The 12077-nt window shown below is 42.6% G+C and overlaps 1 protein-coding gene across 1 annotated transcript in view; it reads left to right on the top strand.

The window, feature by feature from the left end:
* The window catches only part of MED16 (mediator complex subunit 16), a 33617-nt gene extending 24868 nt beyond the window's left edge, over nucleotides 1-8749 (top strand). Inside the window, exons 12-15 of the mRNA XM_032238866.1 lie at nucleotides 688-895; nucleotides 2875-3091; nucleotides 5414-5497; nucleotides 7399-8749. Of these exons, the coding sequence (XP_032094757.1) occupies nucleotides 688-895; nucleotides 2875-3091; nucleotides 5414-5497; nucleotides 7399-7525 (636 nt within the window). The 3' untranslated portion in view covers nucleotides 7526-8749. The remainder of the gene's footprint in view (nucleotides 1-687; nucleotides 896-2874; nucleotides 3092-5413; nucleotides 5498-7398) is intronic.
* Nucleotides 8750-12077: the final 3328 nt, after the last annotated feature.

Genomic DNA, 12077 nt, shown 5'->3' with positions numbered 1-12077 from the left:
ACCTCATTGGAAACAATGGGTTTGCTTTGGAAATCAAAGCAGAGGCAGAATTCCCAAGGATGGGCAGATAGGGATATTTAAGGACATTTAAATATGAGGAAGGACTCAGTGGAGAAGAGCCTAATGCTGGGAAAGATTGCGGGCAAAAGTAGTCGGCGTGAGCTTAAATGTACTCCAGAGGATGGTAGAGAACAGGAAGGCCTGGAGGCACGTTGTCCATGGGGTCACGATGGGTCGGACACGATTTCGCAACTAACAACAACAACAAGGGCATTTAAGAGCTGTGGTGGCACAGTGGTTAGAATACAGGCTACTTCTGTTGACTGCTGGCTGCCAGCAGTTTGGCAGTTCGATTCTGAGCGGCTCAAGGTTGACTCAGCCTTCCATCCTCCCTCCTAAGGACCCAGATTGTTGGGGGCACTAGGCTGACTCTGTAAACCTCTTAGACAGGGCCGTAAAGCACTATAAAGCGGTATATAAGTCTAAGTGCAATTGCTATTGCTATTAACTCATAATGCAAATTGTGCAGGAGGTTCACTGTCACATTTGATGTCGGGTAATTCAAGCTCCTAATAAATTTGAGTCTTTCTTTTCTTCTATTATAAGTCTACCAATCATGTTAATTGAAGAATTGTGTGCATCCTTTCAGCCTTGGACTGCCTTCAAGGTTTCTTTTTCTGCCTTTAGGGCTCTGGACCCGCATCAGGACCTGTTCGGCCAGGTCACAGTTTCCTCCGGGATGGAGCCTCCCTGGGGATGCTCCGCGAACTGATGGTCATGATCCGGATCTGGGGCCTCTTGAAGCCAAGCTGTCTTCCCATTTATATAGCCACGTCTGACACCCAGGACAGCATGTCCCTCCTTTTCCGGCTTCTTACCAAATTGTGGCTGTGCTGTGAGTAATCTGATGTGCTGCCAAACGAGGGAGAGGGATAGAATAGAATAGAGTAGAATAGAATAGAATAGAATAGAATAGAATAATTGGAGATCTTCTTGGAGATCTTCTAATCCAACCCCCTGCCTAGGCAGGAAACCTTATACCGTTTCAGACAAATGGCTATCCAACATCTTCTTAAAGACTTCCAGTGTTGGGGCATTCACAACTTCTGGAGGGAAGCTGTTCCACTGGTTAATTGTTCTAACTGTCAGGAAATTTCTCCTCAGTTCTAAGTTGCTTCTCTCCTTGATTAGTTTCCACCCATTGCTTCTTGTTCTACCCTCAGGTGCCTTGGAGAATAGTTTGACTCCCTCTTCTTTGTGGCAGCCCCTGAGATATTGGATCACTGTTATCGTTTTTCCCCTAGTCCTTCTTTTCATTAAACTAGACATACCCAGTTCCTGCAACCGTTCTTCATATGTTTTAGTCTCCAGTCCCCTAATAATCTTTGTTGCTCTTCTTTGCACTCTTTCTAGAGTCTCCACATCTTTTCTACATCATGGTGACCAAAACTGAATTCAGTATTCCAAGTGTGGCCTTACTAAGGCATTATAAAGTGATATTAACACTTATGTGATCTTGATTCTGTCCCTCTGTTGATGCAGCCTAGAACTATGTTGGCTTTTTTGGCAGCTGCTGCACACTGCTGGCTCATATTACAATGGTTGTCTCCAAGATCCCTCTCACAGTTTTATGCAGCATAGAACTGTGTTCTAGGCTGGCTTGAAGGATTGGAGCACAAAGAAATGGTGTGCAGAACATGAGCCAGGTGTGACTCATTCAAAGCTCAGAAACCATTTGAGCATTTTGAGCTCAACATAAACATTTCCAGGCTTGAGTTTTGATCTACGTTGTTTCAGTATTGGTTTGTGAGACAAGCCCATGGACCCTTCTTTTTCATTTTGAGACGATAAAGAAGGAGGTGAGATACAGGTAGTCCTCGACTTACAACAGTTCATTTAGTGTTTGAAGTTACGACGACACTGAAAAAAGTGACACATAATTGTTTTTCACCTTTATGACTGTTTCAGCATCCCCCATGGTCATGTGAACAAAATTTGGACACTTGGCAACCGACTCACTCTATTGGCAAAGTGACAATAAAGTTATTCTAAATCTAAGTCCCACATTTATGACAGTTGCAGTGTCCTGTTTTGACACCTTTTGTGACTTTCGGACACAAAACTTTCTGGCTCAGACTTGAGAAAAAAAATAAGAAATTTCTTTTCTTTGAAATGGATTTTTTTTCAAAAAAAAAGAAACATTCCCATAAAATAATGTGTCAAGTGCGCCTCCTTCAAAATTCAAGAAACCCTAACCCCCAACTGCATAGTTTTAGATAAAAGGTACTTTTATTGAATCTGAAGTGAAAGCATTGAAAGTAAAGCAAGATCTGAAACTAAAGGCGCAAAATTGTACATATCAAAGGTTTACCCAAATCCCTCCCTCCAACAACCCCAAGGCGAATGTCCAATCTCCAGCCCCCAAGGGTGTCATGTGGGGTGCATCTTCAGGTGGCTTCATCCATCTGGCATGCAGAGATGGTTGACCTTGACCAGACTTAAAACAGGATCATTCAGCATGCACAGAAGATGGTGAGAACAAAATTCCCTTCTCGTCCCGAGATATCTCCTGCGGCACGATTCCCCTCCCAAATACCGAACCCCCCTCCCTCCCTGTTACTATGGCAGCTGATAGAAAGCCAGGTGATATAGAAGTTGACACAATGGAAATAATAATAATGCATGTTTTTGCTACCTGTCTACCCAATTTTTTTTTTTAAAAAGGAATCCCCTTCATCATTTATCTAGAAATGCTTCCCAGGTGAAAACAGATGTTTATGATCCAATACACATCAATTCTGGGAGTTGAGATCCACACCTCTTAAAGCGGGCAAGGATGAAAAACACTGACCCAAAGCCTTTTCCCTTGGGCAGGTCGTGACGAAGGACACCCCAGCGAGCCGGACGATACCTTGATCGATGAATGCTGTCTCCTACCCAGCCAGCTCCTCATCCCAAACATGGATTGGCTTCCGGTGAACGATGCCATCATCAGCAAGCTGCAGAACAAGCAGCCGGTCCGGCTGCAGTTTGGAAAGACTCCCGGGATCGTTGGACACCCGGCTTCAGTTCCGTGCGATGCGTTTACCAGGTGCATGGAGGGCAACCTGGTTTTTCTCTTGACACGACAGGGAAGCTCCTTGGCATGCTGGGCGGATGGTCCTTTATGCGTTTTACTCTTGCTTAAGGCCTTCACGGTACTCGCTGAAAGATTAGCTTGCTTTAATACAGTCCCAAAGGTGCTTTTTCAAGAGGCAACTGGCAGTGGTGGGATTCAACGGGTGTAACAACCGGTTCGCCGAGCATGCGCTTCGCATGCACGTGTGCATTTAGTTTTGAAAACAGCTCCAAAACACACGTTCTACTGCAGCCCCAGTGAATGAAAGAATGGAGGCGTAGCAATCCGTTCTGCTGCGTCTTGATGTTAAAATGTTTTATTTTCCATTTTCCATTTTCATACAGTCACATGTATACTGTGCATAACCGGGGCCATACAACATTAAACAATAATCACAGCAGTTCCTCTTGTCAACAATACCCCCAGAAATATAAATAAAATAAAACTCAAACTCAAACTCAAATAGAAACCCAATATACCTCTTCCGCTCTCCATACACCTCTTTCTTCCGCCCCCCTCCAACTTACTATCTTCCCTCCATCATTCCCCTCTACCCTACTTCCCCTCCCCCTCTACCACTCCTCTCTCCCAGTCCACTCCCTCCCTTCCTTCTCACCCTCCCTCCCATCCTCTCTCCCGCCCTCTCTACCCCTCTTCCTTCTATCCCACTCCTCCTCCCCTTGGTGTATTTCTACTATATGTCAATGTATTCAGCTTGTCCTATTTTTACGGAGAAATTAAAGAGAGACAGTATACATGTGAAATCGCATTACGTTGAAATCTAACATATAGTATATGTCCCCCTCTCCCCTACCCTCCCCCCAAACACCCCACCTCCCTCCCCCCCGACTTCCCAGAGCCCGTACACGGTATAGATTTTTAACAATCACAGTCTTATCAGCCTCAAACAAAAGAAATATAGGACAGACTAGCGGGAGATGGGGGCAGCTGATCGTTGGAGCTACCGGTTCACCTGAACCGGTAGAATCCCAGTCCTGGCAACGGGACAGTCTGGTTTTTTTTTGAAGACGTTTCGCTTCTCATCCAAGAAGCTTCTTCAGCTCTGACTGAATGGTGGGGAATGGTGCGGACAGCTGGTCATTTCCAATTTTTTTTTTTTTTACCAGCTACCTGTGAGGAGTATTAATCCTTCCATTCTCCACCTTCCAGCTGAAGGAGCTTCTTGGATGAGAAGTGAAATGTCTTCAAAGAAAAAACAGAACGTCTAGTTGCCTCTTGAAAAAAGCATCTTTGGGACAACCATGACCCGGATGACGAGAATCTCCATGGACTTTAATAATACAGTGTTTTTCCAACTTGACCTCTTTAAGACATGTGGACTTCAACTCCCAGAATTCCTCAGTCAGCATGGCTGGTTGGCGAATTCTGGGAGTTGAAGTCCACATGTCTTAAAGCGGTCAAGTTGGAAAACCCCTGTTTTAATAGATCCAGTTAAAAACAAGCAGAAGGGAAAGAGATCCTGAAATACAAGTTCCTTGACTTGGTGATTTGGGCCAAATTAGCCTTGATTGTAATCCTTCCACAGTTCACATGAGCCTCAGCTCCATTTTGCAGCTCCCAAGTGGCAGCAAATCACTGATTTTAGAGCAGTGCTGTATCTTGATTACCATATTTTTTGGACTATAAGACACACCGGTGTATAAGATGCAGCAAGATTTTGAAGAGGTAAGTAAGGAAAAAAAGTTTTTGTCCTCCTCAGCCCCCAGGAGCACTCTGCAGGCTTCAGCAGGGCTGGGGGAAGACACAAATGCCCCCATTTTTGTGAAAAACGGGTGGAAAACGGGCCGTTTTTTGCAAAAACAGGGTCATTTCCCTCAGCCCTGTTGAAGCCTGCAGAGTGCTCCTGGGGGCTGGGGGAAGGCAAAAATGCCTTTGTTTTTGTGGAAAATGATCAGTTTTTGCAAAAATGGAATGCGGGAGCAGGGATATATAAAATGGGATGCGGGGGTGGGGGTATATAAAAATGGCTGTATTCTGTGTAGACCACCAACATTTCCATGCTCTTTTAGGAGGGGAAAGGTGCCTCTTATACTCCAAAATTACGGTATTTTTTTTTTAAAGGCACCAAAATTGGATATAGTAATCTTCATGAACCCAGCTGTATTCATTTTTTTAAAAAACTATTGTCCCCTCCTATCCTATGTGGAATAATAGGAGCAGGGAAATCGGTCTCTTCCTCTCTTGATGGCATTGTTGTGTTATCACCCTGAAGGATTGTTTCTCCCCGTGGCATTTGGCACTGTGCTATCTAACAAGTGTTGTATTTATTCCCAGGACTACTGGGTACCCAAAGATTGACCACCTGCGGCGACTCCATCTTGGAGCTTATCCTACTGAAGAATGCAAGTCCTGTACGAGGTTAGCATCCCAGGAAGACGGAAGGAAGGGTTCACTCCCCCAAAAGATTAATCTTAAATTTTGAACCTAATCCCAAACTGACTAAAGATAAGCAGAAGTAGGAGAAGAATAGGCAGAGCTGAGGGTGTGTGGTGAGTGTGTGGAGTTTGTTATCAACCTTCAACCCTTAAAGGTAAAGGTAAAAGATTCCCCTCGTACATATGTGCTAGTCGTTCCCGAGTCTAGAGATATTTTTAATATTTTTCATTTCTGTAAGCCGCCTGGAGTATTGGGCGGCCTAGAAATTCAATAAATGAAATGAAATGAGAGCAGTGCTCATCTCCATTTCAAAGCCGAAGAGCCAGCGCTGTTCGAAGACGTCTCCGTGGTCATGTGGCTGGCATGACTAAATGCCAAAGCCGCACAGAACCCTGTTACCTTCCCACCAAATGTGGTTCCTATTTTTCTACTTGCATTTTTACATGCTTTTGAACTGCTAGGTTGGCAGAAGCTGGGACAAGTAACGGGAGCTCACTCCATTATGCGGTGCTAGGGATTCGAACTGCCGAACTGCTGACTGTGAACTGCGAACTTTCTGATTGACAAGCTCAGCGTCTTAGCCACTGAGCCACCACGTTCCTAGAATCCTTATGTTCCCACAAATGATCTAAGTCCAAGCCCTCTTGAATTCCATTGATTCTTATCTAGTGCCAATGTAGTGACTAGATTCTTGTTTATAGGGTTAAGCGATACATCTTTGAATGCAACTTAACTATGGTTCTGATTCTCCCTGCCTTACAGCAAAGAGAAATTGGAGCTGCTGGTCAAAGTTTGTAAAGGGCAAAAAAAGGTTTCTACAGTCATGCAGAGCGTTAAAACAAAAGGCCTAATGATGGCTCCTCTCTTTATAAGTTGTGGAGGATATATTCAGGAGTGGGATTCAGATAATTTAACAATTGATTCGGGGTCAGGTTGGCTGTCGTGGGAGGCGTGGCCCATTCCCATCCTCCAGTTCCATCGCACATGCGGGATGGTCCTCCTGCGACAACCAATCTGATCCTGGGTGAACCGGCTGTTAAATTACACACCCCCTCCCGCTATCAAAGTGCATCCTGGGCCCTGTGCTGCAATGGAGAAACGGGTAAAACGGGGGATAATTTGACAACCAGTTCAGTTCAACCGGTGCGAACCGGCTAAATCGCACCACTGGATGTATGTAAACCTGGCATAAGGTACAGGTAGTCCTCACTCTATGACCAAGTGGAGACCAAAATTTCCATTGCTAAGCAAGCAAATGGGTTGTGCTCCATTTTATGACCTTTTTGCCAGGGTTATTAACCTGGCTTTCGCCATTAAATTTGCTTGTCAAAAGCCAGCTGGGAAGGTTAGAAATGATGATCGCATGACCCCGAGACAATGCAGCCATTATAAATACATGCCAGTCATCAAGCGCCTGAATTTTGATTACGTGCTCACGGGAATGGTCACATCAGAGGTGGTATTCAGCAGGTTCTGACCAGTTCTGGAGAACCGGTAGTGGAAATTTTGAGTAGTTCAGAGAACCGGTAAATACCACCTCTGACTGGCCCCGCCCCCATCTATTGTCTGCCTCCCGAGTCCCAGCTGATCGGGAGGGAATGGGGATTTTGCAGTAACCTTCCCCTGCCACGCCCACCAAGCCACGCCCACAGAACCCGTAGTAAAAAGTTTTGAATCCCACCACTGGGTCACATGACCTAATACTCCTTCCTCCTCCCATTTTCCCCACAAACACAAACCTGTGAGGTAAATTGGGCTGAGTCAGAGAGATGATCCAAAGATTATACGGGAAATCTTGTCAAAAAAAAAAAAATGAAAACATTTTTGCTCCATACCTTTTGGCGAAGTTTCTCAGCTGGGTGCCATATTGTCCCCCTGTTTAGGTGCGGCTGCGTTACAATGCTCCGTTCGCCCAATAAGACCACGGCTGTGAAGCAATGGGAGCAGCGATGGATCAAGAATTGCCTTTGCGGTGGTCTTTGGAGAAGAATGCCCCTCAGCTACTCATGATGGACGCCAGGACTCTTTGTCTTAACCAGATGGGATTTCCGAGGAGTTTTGCAGCTTACTCCAGAAGCTCCATTAAAAAAAAATGTCCTGGAGGTGATCAAAATCCCCAACATAAGATATGACAGAAAGAGTTGCGGGTGATTTTATCCACCCCTTGGAGGAGAAGACTTTCCTGGGCCGAAGCACCAAGAGAAATCAATGGAAGGCGCTGGAAGAGTTTGAATTGATTGGCACTTCTGGTAGCAAAAGGAATTTGGCCAGTGCCAAAGTTGCATTGATATCCCTAAATTGCACCATCGTTTCTTCTCTTTATTAGCTTTTTAATATTATTGAGATTTTAGCTCAGCATTCAGGAAGGGTTAAAATGCTACATTAAAAATGAAGCATTTTTTTTAGCATTGTTCGAGTTGCAGAAAATTAGACAATTGTAGGAAAGCAAAGAGCTTTTCTTGGTGCGTGAATTTGCTTCGTGCAGAGAATTGTGGGAGAGGGTTAGGGAAAACATTTTTACTATAACATTCTTCCTTATTTTTCCACATGCTCCTGCCGCCAAACTCCCTCTTATCTAGAAACTAACGTATTGGAAAACTGAGGTCAAACCTATTCCATCCTTCTCTACTTCTGCCTGTTGTCTGAAATAATCCAGTCTAAAATCCTTCCATTTCAGGAAGATTTGGTTCTTCTGATATGTCTGCTTTTAAACTTCTAGCTCTACATTTTTCAGAGACCATTCCTTTGAAAAGGATGTGGTGATACAAGGATGTGAAAACAGTCCTTTTTAAAAAATTTCCTGGGATTCCAGACTCCACAGATCCCTCGGTGCAAGAGTGTGTGTGTGTGTGTGCGTGCGTGTGTGTGTGTCTGCCTCCTACAAAGGAGTTGCAAATTTTTTTGCAATTTTTTTAATCCCTCACGGATGAGCTGTGGCTTTCTTTGTGCCCAATAATTCTGTGTTTTCTCAGAAAATGGAGACAGCGAAGACGTTAAAGATATTCACGGATAAGCGATGGTTTTATAAATATTGTAACGGGATCAGAGTTTGTACAGATTGTAATTCTAGAGTTTTGTATGCTTTGTAAATGGAGGACTTCTTTTATTCTTTGTTTTGCCTCGTGATGTACTTCCCTGCCTCTCTGAACTTTTAAAGCAAAAAACAAACAAACCCCAAACCCTTACAAGGAACTCCCTCCCTCTCAAATACAGCTTGGGACAGTTTTTAAATTCCTTCTGTTTTGAAGTTTGCTTTGTCATTTTATTTGCAGGAAACAGTGATGGGAAGAAATGGTGGAGGAGATGGGAAAACAGTTGGAAGTTATCCAGGACCAGCAATTTTTGATTTTTGTGTTTGCAGTGATCAGCCAGTTAATATAGATAGTCCTTGACTTACAAGAGCTGTGGTGGCGCAGTGGTTAGAGTACAGTATTGCAGGTTATTTCTGCTGACTGCCAGCTGACTGCAATTTGGCAGATCAAATCTCACCAGGCTCAAGGTTGACTCAGCCTTCCATCCTTCCGAGGTGGGTAAAATGAGGACCCAGATTGTTGGGGGCAATAGGCTGACTCTGTAAACTGCTTAGAGAGAGCTGTAAAAACTCTTCGAAGCGGTATAGAAGTCTAAGTGCTATTGCTATAACCATTCATTTAGTTAGTTGAAGTTGTAGTGGCACTGAATAAAGTGTCTTATGGCGGTCCTCACCCTTAGGACCTTGGCAGCATCTCCACGGTCATGTCATCAAAATTCAGACGCCTGTCAACCAGCATGTTTTTATGAGTGCTTCTGGGGGCCTGTGAGGGCGAAAACACGATGCACGGAGGGCTTGAGAGCCCAAAAACGGGCCCGATTTTGGTGAAAATGCGCCGTGCTTCTGGGGACCAGGGAGGGCAAAAACACAACACACAAAGGGTTCAGGAGGCCAAAAGCTCCCGCATACAGTCTATGAGACGCACCTAAATTTTCACCCACTTTTAGAGGGGGTGGGGGGAAGGTGCTTCTTATAGTCCAAAAAATATGGTAATTCTCTTTAATTTCTGAGTTTTAAGTTCAGTTTCAGAACCATGGTTCCATATAATTCAATTTTTTTAAAAAAAAAATTGATGGACTCTGAACTGTTGCATAATCACACAGGCGGGATGTGCACAAACCGTGAAGCTTTTTTGTACATAAGGTTGACGCATTTGTGAGTCAGTGTTTTCAGTAAACACATTATCTCTTTCACTCCTATGCAAAATCTCTGTCAGCCCAAGTGCACTTCAAAACCACCGCTCCTTAGGATCGAAGAGCTTTTATCAGAAAAATGAATAAAAGGAAGAAAATATGTGTTTGTCACAACCATTCTAATTAGTGCTCATGGAAAGGAAAGAGACGTTGCTTCTTCAAATTATTGGTAATTGGTATTTTGAGCAAAAACATCAGAATAGGCTTAAGTAAAAACATCTGTAAATATTCACGCAGTGGAAATCTCAAAGGTAAATCTAGTGTTAGGCAAAGTTCTTATCCTTTATTTTTATGCCTGGAACTCACGCCAGCTGCAGAGTATCCGTTTTCTTCCATCTAAATCAAATCTTAGCTTCCTCACCCAGGTTCCTAGTCCTCAACCTCTGCCAAAGTGTAAATATATTTTATATTAACACCGTCAGCCTAGTGTGATAGTTTAATGTTCTTTTAATATTTTGTCCGACTCTATCCACTGAGTTTTGTGATTTAATCAAAACAAATGAACAAAACCATTAATATGATGCATAAGTTGAAGTTTGTCTATTTATCTGCATATGCTCCTCACTCACAACCCCCATCCCATTTTTTACTCCAAGGAAGGTTGATTTGAATGGAAATTTAAACCCTGTATATTCAGGGTATTCTCAACTGTCACACATCACTAGTATTTTGTGTTATTTTCATTCCCCATAGTTCTGTTTCCTGCCTCTCTTCCTCAACTTAACTTTAGTACACTTAACTCAGGGAGCCCACAGCTCTCCTGATATTGTTCAACTACGTTTCCCATCATTCTTCACCACTGATTTGCAATTGGCTGGTGCTACTGGATGTTTAGTTGGTGTGTTTTAAATCCATGTAACTCAGACTTGGCAACTTTAAGATGTGTGGACTTCAACTCCCAGAGTTGAAGCCAGCGTGACAATTCTGGGGATTGAAGTTAAAGTTCAATACTGGGCAAATCCTGGAAAAGACAATCAAGCAATAGTGTGAACATCAAGAAACATGCAAAGATTTGAATAGAAGCTAACTTGGGTTTGTCAAAAACAGATCATGCCAAAAATAGAACGATTGTATTCTTTGACAAAGAATACAATAGTGGATTGGGGAAATACTGTATACATAATTTACTTAGACTTCAGTAAGGCATTTGACAAAGTAGAACGTAGCCTACTTCTTGGTAAGAGAAGTAAGGTAGTGGAATGCATGACCTGATACTGTGGTTTCTTCCTTAACCCCCAAAACTTTAACCTTAGACTGTCTTCTTCTTTTTTTTTTTTTTTTAAGAGAACTTTTTTATTTTTCTTTAGAAAAAAAAACACAAATATGTCATCATTTGTCAATCATTAAGACATTGAAGTACAAATTTTTTTGTTGTGTGTACCCCTCCCTCCCTCCACCCCCCCCATCCCCCCTCCTCCTTCCCCCCCCGACTTCCCAGAACCCGTACACGGTATGGATTTTTAACTAACACAGTCTAAAATCTATTGAGAAAAAAGAAATAAAGAAATTAATGACATTCTAGATTGAACTTAGCTTCTTCTTACTGAACTAACTTTTAACAGTTTAAATCATTTCTGACCTTAAGCATAGGCTAACTGGAATTTCTTAGTCCCGTATTTATTTTGTATATAGTCAATCCATTTTTTCCAGTCTCGTTTATATCTCTCATTTGAATGATCTTTGAGATATGCCGATATTTTAGCCATTTCAGCTAAGTTTGTTACTTTCAATGTCCATTCTTGGATTGTAGGCAAGTCTTCCTTCTTCCAATATTGCGCCACCAACAGTCTTGCTGCAGTTATCAGGTGCAGAATCAAATTGGTCTCTACCACTGTAAAATCAGTACATATACCTAGTAAAAATAACTGAGGAATAAACTTTATCCTTCTTTTAAAAACATTTTGCATGACCCACCATATTTTTATCCAAAATGCCTTAACCTTTTGGCAGGTCCACCATATATGATAATATGTAGCATCGAGAGAACCACACCTCCAACATTTAGGCTGTACATTCGGATACATAGAAGCCAACTTTTTAGGATCTAAATGCCATCTATAGAACATCTTGTAAAAATTTTCTCTCAGATTTTGAGCTTGTGTAAATTTCACATTTCTTACCCAAATTCTTTCCCATGTATCCAACATTATTGGTTCCTCAATATTTTGAGCCCATTTTATCATACAATCTTTAACTAATTCTGTTTCCGAATCCATCTGTATTAGTACATTATATATCCTCTTTATATGCATTAAGCTTTGATCTCTTATTTGTTTAAACAGATTATCCTCAACTTGAATAAAGCCAATTTTTTGATCTATTTTCCACCTAGCCTGTA

Source organism: Thamnophis elegans, chromosome 1 (genome assembly GCF_009769535.1).
Source record: "Thamnophis elegans isolate rThaEle1 chromosome 1, rThaEle1.pri, whole genome shotgun sequence".
NCBI lineage: Eukaryota > Metazoa > Chordata > Lepidosauria > Squamata > Colubridae > Thamnophis > Thamnophis elegans.
Note: the sequence above shows the minus strand (reverse complement) of the source record. Positions and strands in the feature narration are given on the sequence as shown.